This window comes from Jaculus jaculus, chromosome 19, assembly GCF_020740685.1.
Source record: "Jaculus jaculus isolate mJacJac1 chromosome 19, mJacJac1.mat.Y.cur, whole genome shotgun sequence".
Taxonomy (NCBI): Eukaryota; Metazoa; Chordata; class Mammalia; order Rodentia; family Dipodidae; genus Jaculus; species Jaculus jaculus.
In genome coordinates, this window is record NC_059120.1 from 58,842,812 (window position 1) to 58,863,533 (window position 20,722).

The following is a 20,722-nucleotide window of genomic DNA, read 5'->3' on the forward strand; positions in this document are numbered from 1 at the left end:
AGAAATTGATCTTGGACTGTCAGGCTTTGAAAGCAAATACCCGTGCCTGTCACTGCTCAGCTATTTCTCTAGCTCTGTTTTTTTATTTTTATTTTTTGAGACAGGGTCTCACTCTGAAGCCTAGGTTGTACAATGAACTCACAAAATAGTCCAGGCAGGTCAAGAACCTATGATCTGTCAGCCTCAGTATCCTGCATATTGAGATGATACATGTGAGTTATCATGTCAGCCCATTTTTGTTTTTACTGAGGCAAAGTTCTGTAGTATAAGCTGGCCTTAAAGTCACTGCATAGCCTAGTACCCTGAACTCTTGTCTCCGATTCACACGTAATGGGATCTCAGACGAATGCAACCATATTTGGCTTATTTTGAATATTTTTCATTGTTTGGTTTTTCAAGGTAGGGTTTCACTCTAGCCCAGGTGGACCTGGAATTCACTATGTAGTCTCAGGATGGCCTTGAACTCACGGCAGTCCTCATGGGTCTGCCTCCCAAGTACTAGGAATAAAGGCATGTGCCACCATACCCAGCTTGAACATATTTCTTGTGTGGTTGTGGGTGGAGTTCAAGGCAGAGTCTCAGTGTAGCCCAGGCTGAACTGACCTAAAACTCATACTGCAGTTGTAGACAGACCTTGAACTCATGTTGATCCTCTTACCTCTGCCACCTGAGTGCTGGGATTAAAGGCGTGCACCATTATGCCCAGCTAAGCAATTGGTGTTTTAAAAGATATATATATTTTATTCATTTTCAAAGTGAGGATGAGAGAGAATCAGAGACAGGGAAAAACAGGCATAACAGGGCCTCTTGCCACTATCACCAAACCCCAGATACATATACCACTTTGTGCATCTGGCTTTACAGAGGTACTAGGTAATCAAACCTAGGCTGTCAGGCATTGCAAGAAAGTGCCTTTAACTACTGAGCCATGTCCCTAGCCCCTATTATTGGTGTTTTAAAATCTTTTATTATTTTAAAAAATATTTTATTTATTTATTGAGAGGGGGGAGGGAGGGGAAGGAGCAGAGAGAAAATGAGCGCACTAGGGCCCCCAGCCACTGCAAATGAATTCCAGATGTATGCTTCACCTTGTGCATCTGGCTTATGTGGGTCCTGGGGAACTGAACCGGGGTCCTTGGGCTTCACAGGCAAATGTCTTTAACTGCTAAGCTGTTTCTCCAGCCCAACTTTTAAATTTTTTATTTAAGAAAAAAATGTTTATTTTGCTTTTATTTATTTGAGAGAGAGAAAGAGAGAGAGAGAGAGAAAGAGGCAGAGAGAGGGAGAGACAGAATGGGCGTGCCAGGACCTCCAGCCACTGCAAATGAACTCCAGATGTGTGTGCCCTTGTGTATGTGGCTAATGTTGGTCCTGGGGAATTGAATCGTGGTCCTTTGGTTTTGTAGGCAAATGCCTTAACTGCTAAGCCATCCATCTAGCCCCCATTTTTAAAATTTTTATTCATTATTCATTTACTTATTTGAGAGAGAGAGAGAGAGAGAGAGTGTGGCCTCAAAACACATGTGCCATCATGTGCATCTGGCTTACGTGGGTTCTGATAAGTCAAACCTGAGTTGTAAGCCAGATGTACAAGGTGGGGAATGGGTCTAAAGTTCATTTGCAGCTGCTAGAGGCCCTGGCGTACCCATTCTCTCATTTCTCTAATAGATAAATTTTAAAAAAAGAAAAAAGAAAAAAAATTCATGGAGCTGGGAATAGTGGGGCAGATCTTTAATTGCAGTGCCCAGGAGGCAGAGGTAGGAGGATGACAGTGAGTTTGAGACTAGCCTGGGACTACAGAGTGGGTTCCAGGTTAGCACAGGCTATAGTTAGAACCTACCTCAAAAAAACAAAAGGAAAACAACAACAAAAAATGAACAGAGCATGGTGGCACATGCCTTTAATCTCAAAACTCGGAAGGCAGAGGTAGGAGGATTGCCATGGGATGGAGGCCAGCCTGAGACTACATAGTGAATTCCAGGTCAGCCTGGGCTAGAGGCAGAGCCTTTTTTTTTTTTTTTTTTTTAAAGAGCCGTGTGTGGTGGTACATGCCTTTAATCCCAGCACTCCAGAGGCAGAGTTAGAAGAACTGCCATGAGTTTAAGGCCACCCTGAAAATACAGAGTGAATTCCATGTCAGCCTGGGCTAGAATGAGACCCTACCTGGGAAAAAAAAAAAAAAAGGAAAGAAAAAAGAAAATAGGGCTGGAGAGATGGCTTAATGGTTAAATGCTTGCCTGTGAAGCCTAAGGATCCCTCTTTGAGGCTCGATTCCCCAGGACCCAGGTAAGCCAGATGCACAAGGTGGCACATGCATCTGGAGTTTGTTTGCAATGGCTGGAGGCTCTGGCGTGCCCATCCTCCCCCCCCCTGCCTCTTTCTCTGTCGCTCTCAAATAAATAAATAAATAAAAACAAAAAAATTTAAAAAATAAAATAGTAAATATTTTAAAAACTCAATGGTTTATGAGTATAGCACTCATCTGAATGGGGAAAACACACACTTTTTTCCCCCCTATGGTGCTTTCTGGCTGCAGGTTATTTTCCCAGGTAGGAAGGAAGAGAGAAAGCGACTAAGGACCCCGTCTGAGGCTCCATTCCCCAGGACCCACGCTAGCCACATGCACAAGGAGGCACACACGTCTGGAGTTCATTGGCAGTGGCTGGAGGTCCTGGAGTGCCCATTCTCTCTCTGCCTCTTTCTCTGTCTGCTGCTCTCAAATAAATAAATAAAAATGATAAACAAAAAAATTAAAGAAAAGTAGCTAACATAAATGATTATTGGATAAATTTTAACAGAAAAGCGTCTCATGCCTTACCAGACTTAATATTCCCATCATCTCGACAGATGCCATTCCAGCGGGTATATAATGATGCTGAGTGAATATTATCGCTGGTATGCTTTACTTCCTCCTGTTTCTGATGAATCTTTTCCCAGTTCCGGACCAAGAAGACATGATGTTTTAATACAAAGTTCCTTCAGGGAAAAAAGAGGAGTTATTAGACAGGCATGGTGGCACACACCTTTAATCCCAGCACTCTGAAGGCAGAGGTAGGAGGACTGCTGTGAATTCAAGGGCACCCTGAGACTACATAGTGATTTCCAGGTCAGCCTGGGCTAGTGAGACACTACCTCAAAAAAACAAAACAAAACAAAAACGGAGTTATTACTACAGTACTTTATTACATCTGTTCTGCATAAGCTGTTAAGTGATATAAGTGAACACATGGTGGCATGTGCCTTTAATGTGGAAGCTAAGGTAGGAGGATTGTAGTGAGTTCTAGACTAGCAAAATACTACACAGTACCATCATTCTAGGACAGCCTGGGCTACAGTGAGACCCTACCTCAAAAATCCAAAAAAGCTGGGTGCAGCACTCACTCAGGAGGCAGAAGTAGGATCACCATGAGTTCGAGGGCACCCTGAGACTACATAGTGGAGTCCAGGTCAGCCTGGGCTAGAGAGATCCTACCTTGAGAAAAACAAACAAAAGACCCAAAAAATTGCCTGGGCAAGATTAAAACACTCACCCACCCACCCAATAAATACACAAATAAAAATGTAAAGCTAGTCTGGGGAGATGGTTCAATAGTTAAAAGTGGTTGCAATGCATGCCATTCTAGGTTTAATTCCATGCCACCCATGTAAGCCAGAGGTATTTATTTATTAGGAGATTAGGAGTAAGGCAACCCAGTGTGTGCACATTCATGTAGATGCACACACATGTACAAAAGCTTAAAAAAAATGCCAGGTAAGCCGGGCGTGGTGGCGCACACCTTTACTCCCAGCACATGGGAGGCAGAGGTAGGAGGATCACCGTGAGTTCGAGGCCACCCTGAGACTACATAGTGAATTCCAGGTCAGCCTGGGCTAGTGAGACCCTACCTCGAAAAACCAAAAAAAAAAAAAAAAAAAAAAAAAAAAAAAGCCAGGTGTGGTGGCACATGCCTTTAATACCAGCACTTGGTAGGCAGAGAGGTAGGAAGATCACAGTGAGTTCGAGACCACCCTGAGACTACATAGTGAATTCCAGGTCAGCCTGGGCTAGAATGAGACACTAACTCAAAAAAAAAAAAAAAATTAAAAAACAAAAAAAAAAACAGAGAGCTGGAGAGATGGCTCAGTGGGTAAGATAACTGCCTGCAGGCAGATTTGATTCCCCAGTGCCCACCATTAAGGCATATGTACAAGGTGGTGCCTGCATCTGGAATTCATTTACAGTGTTTAGGGGCCCTAGTACGCCCATTCTATATGCCTCTTATTCTCAAATAAATTAATAAATTTTAAAAAATTTAAAAAACAAAATGAAAGGGCTGGAGGGATAGCTTAGCAGTTAAGTGCTTGCCCGTGAAGCCTAAGGACCCAGGTTTGAGGATCAATTCCCCAGGACCCACTTTAGCCAGATGCACAAGGGGGCACAGGTGTCTGAAGGTTGCAGTGGCTGGAGGAGCTCACGCGCCCATTCTTTCAGGTGCTGGGGAGATAGCACAGTGGTTAAAGGTACTTGCTTACATACAAACCATGCTAGCAAGGGTTCGAAGCCCCATGTAAAACCAGATATACAAGGTGGTACATGCGCCTAGAATTCATTTGCAGTGTCTAGGGGCCCTGGCACTCCCATGCTTTCTCTCTCTATCTATCTGTCTCTCTCTCTCTCTCAAATAAATGAATAAAATATTTCAAAAATTATTTTAGCCGGGCGTGGAGGCGCACACCTTTAATCCCAGCATTCAGGAGGCAGAGTAGGAAGATCACCATGAGTTTGAGGACACTCGACTACATAGTGAATTCCAGGTCAGCCTGGGCTACAGTGAGATCCTACATTGAAAAACAAAAACAAAAACAAACAAAATAACCCCACAAAAAATCTAAAAGAAAAACAGGGGCTAGGAAGATGGCATAGCAGTTAAATGTACTTGCTTGCAAACCGTGTAGCCAGGGTTCAATTTCCTATTACCCATGTAAAACCAGATGATCAAAGTGATACATGTGTTTGGAGTTCATTTGCAATGGTAAGAGGCCCAGATACGCCCATTTTTTTTCTCTCTCTCTCTGGAGACAGAGGTAGGAGGATAGCCATGAGTTTGAGGCCACCCTGAGACTACAGAGTGAATTCCAGATCAGCCTGAGCTAGAGTGAGACCCTACCTCAAAAAACCAAAAAAAGGATTAAAGGCTTGGGACACTTTGTATGTGTGTGTGTCTGGCTTATTAGGTGGCTTAGAAATTGAAGCCAGGTTGGCAGTCTTTCCCTTTAACTGCTAAGCCATTTCCCAGTCCCTTAGAGACTGTATTTCCTATTCCCTATATTCAAAAAGTACTGTCCCTATCAAAAGCAAACAGGAGGCTGTGGTGCACCCATTCTCTCCCTCTTTACAAATAAATTAAAAAAAAAAAATTGGGGCTGGAGAGATGGCTTAGCGGTTAAGCGCTTGCCTGTGAAGCCTAAGGACCCCGGTTTGAGGCTCGGTTACCCAGGTCCCACGTTAGCCAGATGCACAAGGGGGCGCACGCGTCTGGAGTTCGTTTGCAGTGGCTGGAAGCCCTGGTGTGCCCATTCTCTCTCCCTCCCTCTATCTGTCTTTCTATGTCTGTCACTCTCAAATAAATAAATAAAAAATAAACAAAAAAAAAATTGTAAGAAACCAGGTGTAGTGGTGCACACCTTTAATCTGAGCACTTGGGAGGCAGAGGTAGGAGGATCAGCATAAGTTTGAGGCCACCCTGAGACTACATAGTGAATTTCAGGTCAGCCTGGGCTAGAGGGAGACCTTACCTTGAAAAACAAACAAAAACATACATTGAAAAAAATAAAAGGAAGCTATCTAGGCTGGCTTATACTTAGAATCTTAGTACTTGGGAATCAGAGGCAGGAAGACAGTGTTCAGTTTGAAGCCAGCGTGGCGTACACAGTAGAGTTCCAGGCCACTGGGCCTGCATAATGAAACTGCTTTAAACAGGAAGAGAGACAAAAGAAACAAATATGTTTCAAGGGCTGGAGATGTGGCCAGTGGTGGAGTGCATGTCTAACAGGTGTGAAGGAAAGGTATGATTTCAATCCACAGGACTACCAAAACAAAAATAAAAACAAAAACACAGAACACCAAAATTATGATATAGGCATTGTTATAATTTTAAAAAATTTTAAATATTTTTATTTATTTATTTGACAGAGAAAAAGGGAGAGTGAGAGAAAGACAGAATAGGTGCGCCAGGGCCTCCAGCCACTGGAAACGAACTCAAAATGCATGCGGCCCCTTGTGCTTCTGGCTAACATGGGTCATGGGGAATTGAACCTGGGTCCTTTGACTTTGCAGGCAAATGCCTTAACCACTAAGCCATCCCTCCAGCCCTTATAATTGTTTATGGATGTTGGGATCAAACCTACAGCTTTGCTTGCACATGCCAGCCAAAGCCCAACAATGGCTCTTTTAATTAATTTATTTATTTTGTTTGTTTCTTTGAGGTAGTGTTTCACTCTAGCCCAGGCTGACCTGGAATTCACTATGTAATCTCAGGATGGCCTCGAACTCAAGGCAATCATTCTACCTCTGCCTCTCAAGTGCTGGGACTAAAGGCGTACGCCACCATGCCCAGCTATTTTGGTTTTTCAAGGTAGAATCTCCATGTAGCCCAGGCTGACCTGGAATTAGTCTCAGGTTAGCTTGGAATTCACAGTGATCCTCCTACCTCAGTAAAGTGAGGGCCACCATTCCCAGCTTTCATTTTAATTTTTTGAGACAGGGTCTCACTCTGTAGCCCAGGCTTTTCTGAACTATGTAGACCTTAAAATCAAGGCTTCTGGGCATGGTGGTTCATGCCTTTAATCCCAGCCCTCGGGAGGCAGAGGTAGAATGATCACCATGAGTTCGAGGCCACCCTCGAGGTAGGAGTTCATAGGCATCCCGAGACTACATAGTGAATTCCAAGTCAGTCTGGACCAGAGTGAGACCCTACCTTGAAAAACAAAAAACAAAAAAAAAAAAAAATCAAGGCTATCTGCCTGCCTCAGCCTCTTCTTGATTGCTGATATTATAGGAGTGAGCCAACACCCTCAGAGCCTATACTAGTCCGTCCGTCCGTCCTTCCTTTGTTTGTTTGTTTGTTTGTTTGTTTCTTTATTTTTGGTTTTTCGAGGTCAGGTCTCACTCTAGTCCAGGCTGACCTGGAATTAACTCTGTCATCTCAGGGTGGCCTCGAACTCATGGCGATCCTCCAACCTCTGCCTCCCGAGTGCTGGGATTAAAGGCGTGCGCCACCACACCCGGCTAATTCTTTATTTTTTATTGGTTTTTCGAGGTAGGGTCTCACTCTAGCCCAGGCTGACCTGGATTTCACTATGGAGTCTCAGGGTGGCCTCAAACTCATGGCAATCCTTCTACCTCTGCCTCCCAAGTAATGGGGTTAAAGGCATGCGCCACCACGCCTGGCTTATACTAATTGTTAATGCTTGATGTGTTAGGTAGTCTAAACAACCACAGCAATGCTGAAGTAAAGATAAATGATATTTTGGGACATCTATGATACCAGCAATATAAAATGAAAATATCTGGGCTGGAGAGATGACTCACTGGTTAAGGCACTTGCCTGCGAAGCCTAAGGACCCAGGTTTGATTCTCTAGGTCCTACATAAGTCAGATGCACATGGTGGTACATGTGTCTGAAGTTGTTTGCAGTGGCTGGAAGATCTGGCCCACCCATTTTCACTCTCTCTTTCTCTCCCTATCTCAAATAAATAAATAAAATAGATAAAATGCTTAAAGTAAAAATATCTGTGAATACTGACAAAGTCATGGATACTGCTAAGCTAATTCTCTTTAAATACAGACATACACTTCCCACGTTGCCTACAGTTATATTTGACTCCTGTATATATATTTTTGTTGTTGCTGGTTTTTTGTCTTTTGAGGTAGCGTCTCACTCTACCCCAGGCTGACCTGGAATTCACTATGTAGTCACAGGGTGGCCTCAAACTCACGGCAATCCTCCTATGTCTGCCTCCTGAGTGCTGGGATTGCTGGGATTAAAGGTGTGCACCACAAAGACCAAAGATAAGAAGTTAAGGGGGGAGGCTTTCTTCCCTCATGGTAGGAGCTCTCTGTACTTTCTCTTCTTTCCTTCCCTCTATCTAATAAAAATCTTTCTTTTTATGTTTTTTTTCAAGGTAGGGTCTCACTCTAGCCCAGGCTGACATGAAATTCACTATGTAGACTCAGGCTGGCACTGAACTCACGGTGATCCTCCTACCTCTGCCTCCAGAGTTCTTGGATTAAAGGTGTGCACCACTGTACTCGGCTTAATAAAATCTTTCTAAAAGCTAAGAAAACAAAGAAGTTTAAGGGGCTAGTGGGTAAGCATGAGAGTCAGAGAATGTCTGAATTCAATTTTCCAGTACCCAAGTCAAACAGCTGGGCATGGCCACACACGCCTGTCATCCCAGTGCCGTGGGAAGTGGAAACATGAGAATCACAGGGGCTTGCACAAGCAGAAGTTCTAGTTTCAGAAAGAGTCTCTTGTTCATGAAAACCCTCCAGTGAGTGGTAAAGGAGAGCTGTGATCTCTGACCTCTACATGTTCACATGGGGCATGTGCATTTACACACATACATCACACTACAAATGCACACAGAACAAGAAGTTTAATAATTTTTTGCCTCCCCCTTTTAAATTTAATAACATTTTTGTTTATTTTTTTTTTGGAGGAAGTGTCTCCCTCGGCCCAGGCTAACCTGAAATTGACTATGAATCTCAGGGTGTCCATGAACTCATGGTAATCCTCCTACCTCTGCCTCCCAAGCGCTGGGATTAAAAGTGTCCACCACCACACCTGGCCAGTAATTTTTTTGAGGCAAGCCCAACATACTGGCCTTTTTTTTTTAATAAGAGAGAGAGTTGGTATGACGGCCTCCAGCCACTGAAACTGAATTCTAGACATGTGTGCCACCTTGTACACATGGGCATTCTTGTGCATGCGTCACCTGTACTTATGTGGGATCTGAGGAGTGGAACATGGGTCCTTAGCCTTTGCAGGCAAGTAAGTGTCTTAACCACTAAGCCATCTCTCTAGTCCAAGTTTAATAAGTTTTAAGTGGATAAGAAAATCACATAATATAGGAACAACTCAAGTAACCATTTTTTTTTTTTTTTTTTTTTTTTGGTTTTTTTCGAGGTAGGGTCTCACCCTGGTCCAGGCTGACCTGGAATTAACTATGTAGTCTCAGGGTGGCCTCGAACTCACGGTGATCCTACCACCTCTGCCTCCCGAGTGCTGGGATTAAAGACGTGCGCCACCACGCCCGGCTCAAGTAACCATTTTTTTAAAACTCTTTCTGGGCTAGAGAGATGGCTCAGTGGTTAAGGGCACTTACTTGATCCAGGCTTGCTTTCCCAGTACATGCATAAAGTAGATGAACAGAGTGGGGTGTGCATCTGAAGTCTGTCTGTGTGGCAGGAAGCCATGGTGTGCCTAGTACTCCCTCTCTTTCTGTCTGCCTATCCCCTGTCTAGAAGAAATAAATAAAAATATACAAATTTTGGGGCTGGAGAGATGGTTCAGTAGTTAAAGGCACTTGCCTGCAAAGCCTGACTTTCTGGGTTTGATTCCCCAATACCCACATAAAGCCAGATGCACTAAGTGTTGAATATGTCTGGTGTTCATTGAGAGTGGCAGGAGGTCCAGGCTCGCCCACTCTCTCTCAAATAAATAAAAATACATATATAAAAGTTTTTATTTTTACCTCTCTCGATTGGACATTGGCTTCATCTGTAATTGAGGGGTCAATCTTGTTGGGGTATTGATGTTTTCACTGGGCTCCTCAGAGAGATGGCCTCTCTAAACAGATGAGAGAAAATATACATGTATCAATCACAAATCACCTCTAATATGACTAAAGCCAATAAGAAGAACACTCTACAGTAACCCCCTTGTAGTAATTCATCAAAAGCCTTCATTCACCCTCTTCTTTAGCTTGTGCTTAGACTTTCTCTTCTCTTTTGACCGGCCAGACTTTTTGTGTGTGGTCACAGGCTGGCTGCTTTTGCTGCTGGTGAGTCCATTCATTCGTTGACTCTTGCCTCCAATGATTCCTCGACACTTCTCAAAGCCACATTTGCAAAGTTGCTTGTAAGGAAAGAATATTTTTATAATTCAAACAGTATGCTTAAACACTCAGATCCACAAAGAAAAGCATAAATCAAAGAATTTAAGCCAGGCATAGTGGCCAATGACTATAATCCTAGTACTGGGGAGGTAGAAAAAGGAAGATCAGGAGGTTCAAGGTCATCCTTGGCTATACAGTTTGAGGCCAGTCTGGGATACTTAAAAGTATAAAGCCTTTAATTAATACCAGCACTCAGGAGATTGAGGTATGAGGCACAATGGGAGTTCAAGGCCAGAATGGGCTACAGAGTGAATTCCAGGTTAGCTTGGCCTTAGTGAGACCCTGCCCCCACAACAAAACAAAACAAAACAAAACAACAAAGCTGACATAGTTGTACATGGCTGGTATAGTACTTGGGAGGTAAAAGCATGAAGATCATTGCAATTTTGAGGTCAACGTAGTCTACATAGCAAGTTCAAGGGTAGCTAGGGCTACACAGCAAGACCTTATCTCAAAACAACAACAAAAGAAACAAAATGAAAAAATCAAAGTTATGGAAACTTCACTAAAAATGGTCTTCTCCCATGTAATTCACGATTCCAAGACTGTAATGTTGGCTGATAGCCCATGTTAGGGTTACAAGTGACAGTTTTGTCTCTCCCTCTAGAATTTATTTATTTAAAAATATTTTTGTTGTTTATTCCTATTTATTTGAATGCGACAGAGAGAAAGAGGGAGAGAGAGAGAGAATGGGTGCACCAGGGCCTCTAGCCACTGCAAATGAACTCCAGATGTGTGCGCCCCTTGTGCATCTGGCTAATGTGGGTCCTGGGGAATCGAGCCTCGAACCGAGGTCCTTAGGCTTCACAGGAAAGCGCTTAACCGCTAAGCCATCTCTCCAGCCCTCCCTCTCGAATTTAAAGTCTTACCTGTTTTTCAACATTGAAGGAATGAAAATTATAATCGTAAGTAAGTTCGGTCCCAGCTGGCATATCTTTAAGTGCATACAGTCCAATCCGGTATACTCCATTAACAGACCTATGAAGAAAGAAATTAGTAGAATAAAAGGCTGGGATATTTTTTGCTGTTGATATTCTTTCTTTGGGCAGAGTCTTCCTATCTAGCCCAGGTTGACCTGGAACTTTTGCGATACTCCTAGTTCAACACTCAAGTGCTGGGATTAAAGGTGTGTGCCACCATGCCCAGCTCAAATTCAGACGTTAGTAATTTATTTATAGCCGGGTATGGTGGCACATGCATTTAACCCCAGCCCTTGGGAGGCAATAGTAGGAGGACCACTGTGAGTTTGAGGGCAGCCCAAGACTAAATAGTGAATTCTAGGTCAGCCTGGGCTACAGTGAGAGCCTACCTTGAAAAAAAAAATACACATGTGCCACTTTGCACATCTGCTTTATGTGGGTACTGGGGAACTGAACCTGAGCCCTTAAGCTTTGCAATAAAATGCCTTAATTGCTGAGCCATCTCTGTAGCCCAGCTTTTTTCTTTTTTTTTTTTTCTTTTTTGTTTTTTTGAGGTAGGGTCTCACTCTGGCCTAGGCTGACATGGAATTAACTATGTAGTCTCAGGCTGGCCTTGAACTCACAACAATCCTCCTATCTCTGCCTCTCAGAGTGCTGGGATTCAAGGTATGCAATAGGATGCATGGCAGGCAGCTTTTAAATTTCTTATGTCATTTCTGGGAACTCAATCTCTTGTCTCAGACTGGCCTCAAATTTACAGTGTTTCTCCTATCTCTGCCTCCAGTCTGGGGACTAAACGTGTGCCATCTTGCCTGGTAATGTTTTATTTATTTATTTTTTTAGCCAGAATCTCAAACAATCTAGAACGAGTTCACCAAGACTTAGGGATCCTCCTTTTGCTCTGCCTCTCCATTGCTAGGATTACAGGCATGTGCTGCCACACTTTTTTTTTTTTTTTTTTTGGTCTTTTCAAGGTAGGGGTTTCACTCTAGCTCAGGCTGACCTGGAATTCACTACATAGTCTCAGGGTGGCATTGAATTTGCAGGATCCTCCTACCTCTGCCTCCTGAGTGTGCCACCATGCCAGGCCACGTTAGCTTTTATATGGGTGGAGGTGATTGGAATTCAGGTCCTCATGCTTACATGACAAACATTTTACTCATAGTGTCTCATTTTGTAGCTCAGGCTGGCCTCTAGCTTGAGATTATCCTGCACCTACCTCAGGTGTTATTATTACAGATTTGTGTTTCCATGCCTGGCTAAAACAGATGTATTATGACTGAAATAAGATCAAAATTCATCTTAGAAGATAAACTGTAAAGAACAAGAAGGGTGAGCTAGATATAGTGACTCATGCCTATAGTTCCAGCACACAGGAGATAGAATCAGGAAGATCACACTACATGTTCAGGGCCAGCCAGGGCTACATAAAAGCAGAAAATAACTTTCTGGCCTTAAAATTTATTTTTTATTTCATGGCACAGGGACCAAGTCCAGGTGTTTGTATACTCTACCAAATCAACCAGGCGCCTTTGCCTGCTTCAACTTTACTGCTCTAAACAATGAAGCTATTTTATATTCATAGGGATGTGCTTTATATAAAAACATATTTACAAAAATTTGCCATAGCCAGGCAAGATGACACACGCCTTTAATCCCAGTAGTTAGGAGGCAGAGGTAGGAGTATCGCCATGAGTTCAAGGCCACCCTGAGACTATATAGTGAATTCCAGGTCAGCCTGGGCTAGAGTAAGACCCTACCTCAAAAAACCAAATTTTGCCAAATACCTTGCCCCTCCCCACATTTTTGTTTTTTTTGAGATAGGATCTTACTCTAGCCCAAGCTGACCTGGAATTCACTATATAGTCCCAGGGTAGCATTGACCTCTCAACAATCCTCCTACCTCTGCCTATCAAGTACTGGGATTAAATATATGTGACACTAAGCCCAGCTCTCTTCTTTATGAAATATTGAACATTTAAAATCTAATATTTGATTTACCTCAACTTTTGGCTTTATCTTTTCTTACTTCCTTACCATTTCTGCATTTCACAGTTTGGGTCACAACTGTGGTTGATGAATCTGGCCTCATTACCCATTCGGTAGCTGTCAATCACCATTCCACTATCCAGGTTCAGACAGTAATGGTCACTGTGATTATGGTACTGCTCAATCATTCTATTCCTAGAGAGAGAAATGATTGAAAACCAATTACTGATTAAATTGGAGGGCAGCTATGCTCACCACTTTACTGCTAAGGCTGAATGCTTAATTACAGATTGAAAGTTCAAATCTGGGACTAGAGTGATAGCTTAGTGGTTAAGGTGCCTGCCTGGAAAGCCTAAGGACCCACGTTCAATTTCCCAGTACCTATGTAAGACAGACATACAAGGTGGAACATGCATGTGGAATTTGTTTGCATTGGCTAGAAGCCCTGGCACACCCATTCTCTATGTACCTCTTTCTTGCTTTAAAAATAATTTTTTAAAAAAGTTTAAATCCGGCTGGGCACAGTGGCACATCCCAACTCTAGGGATGCTGAGGCAGGATGATTGCTGACAGTGCAAGACCAGCCTGGAGCTAGAGTTCCAGGTCAGCCTGGGCTAGAGTGAGACTCTACCTTATAAAACAGTGGTTAAGCCAGATATACAAAGTGGCTCATGCATCTGGAGTTTGTGTACAGTGGTTGGTGGCTCTGACCCACCCATTCTCTCCCCCGCTTCAAAAACAAATAAGTAAATAAATAAAAAGAAAAAAGTTCAAATCCAGCCAGGCATGGTGGCACATGGCTTTAGTCCCAACTCTAGGGAGGCCAAAGCAGGAGGATCTCTGTGAGTGCAAGACCAGCCTGGAGCTAGAGTTCTAGGTCAGCCTGGGCTAGAATGAGACTCTACCGTATAAAACAAATAGGGTTAGAGAGATGGCATAGTGGTTAAGGCGCCTGCTTGCAAAGCCTAAGGACCCAGATAAGATTCCCAGTAGCCACATAAAAAAAGACGAACAAGGTGTTGTAGACTGTTTGTAGTGGCTGTGGCTAAAGGCCCCCAAATGCCCATTATCTCCCTATATCTGCCTCTCTCTATCTCTCAAATAAATATTTTAAAAAACAAAAGTCCAAATTGTTGACACTATTTTAATCTTGCATCTCATTATTTTACAGGAGAATATCAATTACCTGAATTCCTGTTCACTGACAACTTCACCTAGGTATTCAATGATGAACTGTCCAGCTTTTAGGGGTTCTTTGGTTCTGATTCCCCAACCTTTTTCAGCAGCTCGGAATCGTTCAAGACATTGTACCCACTCATGCCTCTGTATTCGCTGGTTACAACACTGCTCACCACAGGGACAAGTGTTGGGTGAACACTCAGCAAAGATCATTCTAAAATGAAAAAGAGTAATTGTAATCAATTTATATAATATATAGTTTACTCAATCAATGTTTTATCTTACAAGAAATTTTTTTTTGTTTGTTTTTTTGTTTGTTTTTGTTTTTTCAAGGTAGGGCCTCACTCTAGTCCAGGCTGACTTAGAATTAACTATGTAGTTTCAGGGTGGCCTCAAACTCATAGCGATCCTCCTACCTCTGCCTCCCGAGTGCTAGGATTAAAGGCATGGGCCACCATGCTTGGCTCTAATAAGAATTTTTAAGTGAATACATGAAATGAATTTATAACAAAAGTAGTCAAACAACTAAAATAACAAAAATGGTATTGAATTAATATTGAGGATTTAAGTTAGATCACAGACACTTTTTTTGTTTTTAGTCTTTTTAAGGCAGGGTTTCACTATAGCCTAGGATGACCTGGATTTCACTGTATAGCTAGCTCCAGGCTGGTCTTCTATCTTAGCCTTCTCCCCAGTGTTGGGAATAAAGGCGATTTAAGGTGTGTGCCACCATGTTTAGCCCCAAAGTCACTTCTCTATTGTCATAGAAAACCCACACCCCTCTACTCATTCTGTTGCTGATGCCATTTGTCACTGTTCCAAAATTATTGTTCAGCATAACTAACTTTTCATTGAATTCTTGTTTTGTAGCTGCTCCCATGGTCATTTCCCCCAACTTAAAACAAATATTTTTAAGCCAGACATGGTGGCACATGCCTTTAATCCCACAAATGGGGAGGCAGAAGTAGGAGGATCTCTATGAGTTCAAAGCCATCCTGAGACTACATAGTAAATTACAGGTCAGCCTAGAGCAAAACCCTACCTTGAAAAAAAGCTTTCATTTACTTCAGAGAGAATACCAGGGCCTCTACTATAAACAAACTCCACACAAAATGTGCCACTTTGGGTAGCTGGGTTTATGTGGGTAGTGAGAAACCCAATCTGAGCTATCAGGCTTTGTAAACAATCACCTTTAATTGCTGAGAGGCTCTTTAGCCCTCCTCACTTTCTTTTCCCCCCAAGTAGTGTCTGGCTCCAGCCCAGGCTGACATGGAATTCACTCTATAGTCTCAGGCTGGCCTCACACTCTCCTACCTCAGCCTCCTGAGTCCTGGGATTAAAGATGGACATCTCCACCCTAGCCTCTCTGAACTTCAAACAATTAAAAAAGGGGTGTGATGGCTCAAAGCCTTTAATTCCACCACTACAGTGGCAGAAGTAGGAGGACTGCTGCGAGTATGAAGCCAGCCTGAGATTACAGAGTGAATTCCAGGTCAGTCTGGGCTAGAACGAGACCCTACCTGAAAAAACAAAACAAAATTTTTTTTTCAAAGTAGGGTACCTTTGCTTCCCAAGTGCTGGGATTAAAGGCATGCACCACCACACCTGGCTTTCTTCCTGTTTTTTTTTTTTTTTCATTAAATTATTATTATTGTTGTTTGTTTTTTCCAGGGTCTCACTCTAGCTCAGGCTGACCTGGAATTCACTATGTAGTCTCAGGATGACCATGAACGCATAGGGATAGTCCTATCTTTGAGGCCTCCCAAGTACTGGGATGAAAGGCCTGCATCATCAAGCCTGGCTTTTTTTCTTGTTTTAAGACAAGCTTTCACTGTGTTGCACAGGCTGAACTGCAACTTTAGATCCTCCTGCCTCAGCCTCCTGAGTGCTGGGATTACACTTAAGCACCAACATGCCTGATATCCATTTACAGAGTTAAAGAGCTGGGGGGACTGGAAGATGGGTCAGTGATTAAATACACTAGCTTGCAAAGCCTATGGCCAGGGTGCAATTCTCCAACACCCTTGTAGAAGCAGATACAAAGAGTGGCACAAGCCTCTGGTGTTCATCCTAGTATACCCATACATACGGACAGACATATATAATTTATTTATTTATTTTATTTGAGAGAGAATGGGAGCGCCATGGCCTTCAGCCTCTGCAAGGAACTCCAGATGCATGTACCACCTTATGCATCTGGCTTACTTGGGTCCTGGGAATTGAACTGGGGACCTTTGGCATTGCAGGAACATACTCTAAATGCTAAGCCAAAACAATAAAAGACAGTTGGTGTGTAGTGGCTCATGTGTATGGGGGCTGAAGTAGGTGGACTGAAATGAAATTAAGGGTAGCCTGGACTACATAGTGAATGCCAGGTCAAAGTGGCTAAAGTGAAACTCTGCCTTAAACAAACAAACCTCCAAACAAAACAAAACCACCAAAAGGAAAAACTAGAAAAATTTGGTAAAATAAATATATTTTACCAATTGAAATTTAAAGAAACTACCTTTAGTTATTTGAGAGAAAGAAATGGGTAGGTAGGTAGAGAGAGAATTGGCATGGCTGGCCCTCTGCCTGCTGCACACGAACTCCAGATGTATGCACGCCCTTGTGCATCTGGCTTACATGGGTCCTGGAGAATTGAGCCTTGGTCCTTTGGCTTTGCAGGCAAGTGCCTTAACCACTAAGCCATCTCTCCAGCCAACCCCTCCCTTTTTCCCTCTTTTTGAGGGTGCTGAGGTTAATGGTATGGCCCACCATGCCTGGCATAGGGTCTCACTCTAGCTAGGCTGACTTGGAACTCACTCTGTAGTCCAGTGCTAACTTCGAAGTCACAGTGATTGTCCTACCTCAGCCTCCTGAGAGCTGGGATTAAAGGTGTGCGCCACCACACCTGGCCGCACTAGGTTTTATATATATGTGTACAACATCTTGAGGAAAGTGAAAAAGCCTACTTAGTCAAAGGAGGTCTTGTACGTATGCCTTGTCTACACTTAGAGGAATCAGTTACAGTACCTATTGAGGCAGTCATCCACACAACCCTTCCTGGTATCATCATCTGGTTTCTTACAATTACAGGTGGTAGCTTCATAACCAGAAAGAGGTTTGACATCCACGTAGACATCTTGAGAAGTCAAAAAAAAAAAAAAAAAAAAAAAAACAAAAACAGAAAAAGAAAAAAACATTGTGAATATACTGAAGGATTTTAAAAGTGACAGGCTACAAGGAACATTTATATTATGGAGGCAGAAAAAAGTCCCTAAGTTACTCACTTGAACGGATTTTTTTATACAGTGGGACATCTGGCTTTTTGTATAGCTAGAAGAAAGAAAAAAGAGTGGCATCAATCCCTAATTATACAAAAAGCTATTTATGTGCTCTGCTCATATAGAAATGTTTATAAATAGCTAGGCATCAAGATAATATTTATAATCCCAGCACTTGGTAACCTGAGGCAGGAGGATAAATATAAGTTCAAGGCCAGCCTAGGATACATAGTAAAGAATATATTTGTGAGCCTTTCTAGGTTAAATATAAGTGCAGAAAACAAGCAGTATATAATACATAAATAAATAAGGATTAAATATACATATATATGTATATATATATATATTTGTGTGTGTGTAAATATGTATTTTCTCGAGGTAGGACCTCATCCTATCCTAGGCTGACGTGGAATTCACTCTGTATTCACAGACTGCCTCTGAAGAATTAAAGGCGTGTGCCATGATGCATGGCTTTTTATTTATTTATTTATTTATTTATTTATTTTTGTTTGTTTGTTTGTTTGTTTGTTATTTACAAAGACAGCATCTCAGTACGTAACCCTAGATGGCCTTGAACTTGCAGCAGGTCGGTTTGAAACTTCTGGCCAATCCTCTTGCCATTCTCTAAATGTTGGGATTACAGGCACATACAAAAACATTTTTCTTTTTTTCAAGGCAGAGTATTGCTCTAGCCCAGGTTGACCTGAAATTCACTATGAAGTCTTAGTCCTCTTATCTCAGCTTCCTGAGTGCTGGGATCAAAGTTGTGTGCACTTATGCCTGGTTAATTTTCTTTTCTTTCTTTCTTTACTTTTTTTTTTTTTTCTGTTTTCTTTTTCAAGGTAGGGACTCCTAGCCCAGGCTTACATGGAATTCACTATGGAGTCTCAGGATGGCCTTGAACTCAGTGATCCTCCTACCTCTGCCTCCGCCTAAGTGCTAGGAATACAAGGCATGCACCACCATGCCCAGGCCCTGTGTCCCACCCGCCCCCCCCAAGATAGGGTCTCACTCTAGCCCAGGCTGACCTGGAATTCACTATGTGGTCTCAGGGTGGCCTTGAACACACAGCAATCCTACTATCAATGCCTCTACAGTGCTGGGACTAAAAGCATGCACCATCACAACTGGCCTTTTTTTTTTTGAGGTTGTTATTTTCTTAAAGAGATGACTCACTTGTCTCCCCCCCCCCCCCCCCCCCCGGAGGTAGGGTCTCACTCTGGTTCAGGCTGACCTGGAATTCACTATGTAGTCTCAGGGTGGCCTCGAACTCACGGCGATCCTACCTCTGCCTCCCGAGTGCTGGGATTAAAGGCGTGCGCCACCACGCCCGGCTTTTTTTAATTTTTAAATGAGAGACAGCAAAAGATAATTTTTGTCCCAGGGCTGCCAGCCACAATAATCAAACTCCAGAGGCACATGCCACACTACCTTGTGCACAGGTGCGGCATTGTGCAAGCATCACTTTGTGTCTCTGAATTACATGGGATATGGAGAGTCGAACATGAGTCCTTAGGCTTCACAGGCAAGTGCCTTAACTGTTGAGCCATGTCTCCAGCCCTCCATATTTTTTTTGACAACTTCCATAATTATAGACAATTAACCATGATAATTCCCTCCTCTCCCCACTTTCCCCTTCATAAATCTACTCTCCATTACACTCCCTCCCCCATCCAGTTTTTTTTTCTTTCTTATTTTCTTTTTTTGAGGTAGGGTTTCACTCTAGCTCAGGCTGACCTGGAATTCACTATGTAGTCTCAGGGTGGCCTCGAACTCATGATGATCCTCCTACAACTGCCTCCCCAGAGCTGGGATTAAAGGTGTGTGACACCAAGCCTGGCCTCCCATCCAGTTTTAACAATGAACTTGGTGCTTTGAATATAGGGGGAAAAAAAGTTATTCTAACAGACTAATGAGTCCATTTTAGGGTAGCTCATGCCTTGAATTGAAGCACTTGGGAGTACAAGGTAGGAGGATTTTCTGAGACTATAGAGTGAATTCCAAGGCAGGCTGGAGTAGAATAAGGGCCTACAGGCAAAGATACAACAACAACAACAACAACAACAAAAACAGACTAATAGGCGGGCATGGCACGCCTTTAATCCCAGCACTCAGCAAGCAGAGGTAGGACAATCACTGTGAGTTCAAGGTCATTTGAGATTACACAGTGAATTCCAGTTCAGCCTGAGCTAGAGTGAGACCCTACCTGGGTGGGGGGGAGATCAATAAAGAATCGATTTTAGTCATTACTATTCTTATGGGAAAACTGATTGCAGTATGCCTTCTTAGTTAAAATTTGAAGACAGGCATTGTACCTGGTGGCCCAGGTCTGAATCCCCAGTTTTCCACATAAATCCAGAGGCACAAAGTAGCACAAGCATCTGGAATTGGTTTTCAGTGGCAAGAGGCCCTGGTTCCTATCCATCGCCTCAACTGTTCTTGAAAATAAATTCTTTGGGGGGAGAGAGGGTATTAACCATGGGATATTTTTTATAATCATGGAAAATGTTAATAAAAATTGAGGAAAAAAAAAGAAAAAGAAAATAAATTCTTTAAAAGAAAATTACAGGGCTGAAGAGATGGCTAAGTGGTTAAGGCGCTTGCCTGAAAAGCCAAAGGACCCAGGTTCAATTCCCCAGGACCCATGTAAGCCAGATGCACAAAAGGGTGCATGTATCTGAAGTTCATTTGCAGTGGCTGGAAGTGCTGTTGCACACATTCTCTCTCTCTACCTGCCTATTTTATATATATCTCTCTCCCTCAAGTAAATAAAAACTAAATAAAATATTTACAAGAAAATTAGAGGGTACAATGTGGAAGAGGTGGCCAAATGTAAGAGCCAAAGTAAGGGTAGGACTGCTTACAAGGTGCTCCTCTAAGACACAAATGCCCTGGATGTCCATGACCTCACAGTGCCTGACACCACCTACACAAGGCCATCATAATAGGAAGAGATCATGACATCAAAATAGAAGAGAGACTGATTAAGAGGGGGAGGGGATGTGATGGGAGAGTAGATTTGTGAAGGGGAGGGAAGGAAATTATGGTTTATTGTCTGTAAGTATGGATGTTGTCAATAAAAACAAGTTCAAAAAAAGCCAGGTGCAGTGGCATACACCTTTAATCTCAGCACTTGGGAGGCAAAGTTGGGAGGATCATCTTGAGTTCCAGGACCCCCTGCAACTACATAGTGAATTCCAGGTCAGCCTG

General features: G+C 42.8%; 1 protein-coding gene across 2 annotated transcripts in view; it reads right to left on the reverse strand.

Annotated features, from left to right (window-relative positions):
• Ash1l (ASH1 like histone lysine methyltransferase) overlaps positions 1–20,722 on the reverse strand; it is a 157,178-nt gene that overhangs the window by 21,345 nt on the left and 115,111 nt on the right. For both annotated transcript variants that reach the window (XM_045138061.1, XM_045138060.1), the window contains 8 exons: positions 17,519–17,564; positions 17,262–17,370; positions 14,254–14,460; positions 13,116–13,262; positions 11,028–11,136; positions 9,954–10,118; positions 9,736–9,830; positions 2,819–2,976 (listed from right to left, as the gene is read on the reverse strand). In XM_045138061.1, the coding sequence (XP_044993996.1) occupies positions 2,819–2,976; positions 9,736–9,830; positions 9,954–10,118; positions 11,028–11,136; positions 13,116–13,262; positions 14,254–14,460; positions 17,262–17,370; positions 17,519–17,564 (1,036 nt within the window). The remainder of the gene's footprint in view (positions 1–2,818; positions 2,977–9,735; positions 9,831–9,953; positions 10,119–11,027; positions 11,137–13,115; positions 13,263–14,253; positions 14,461–17,261; positions 17,371–17,518; positions 17,565–20,722) is intronic.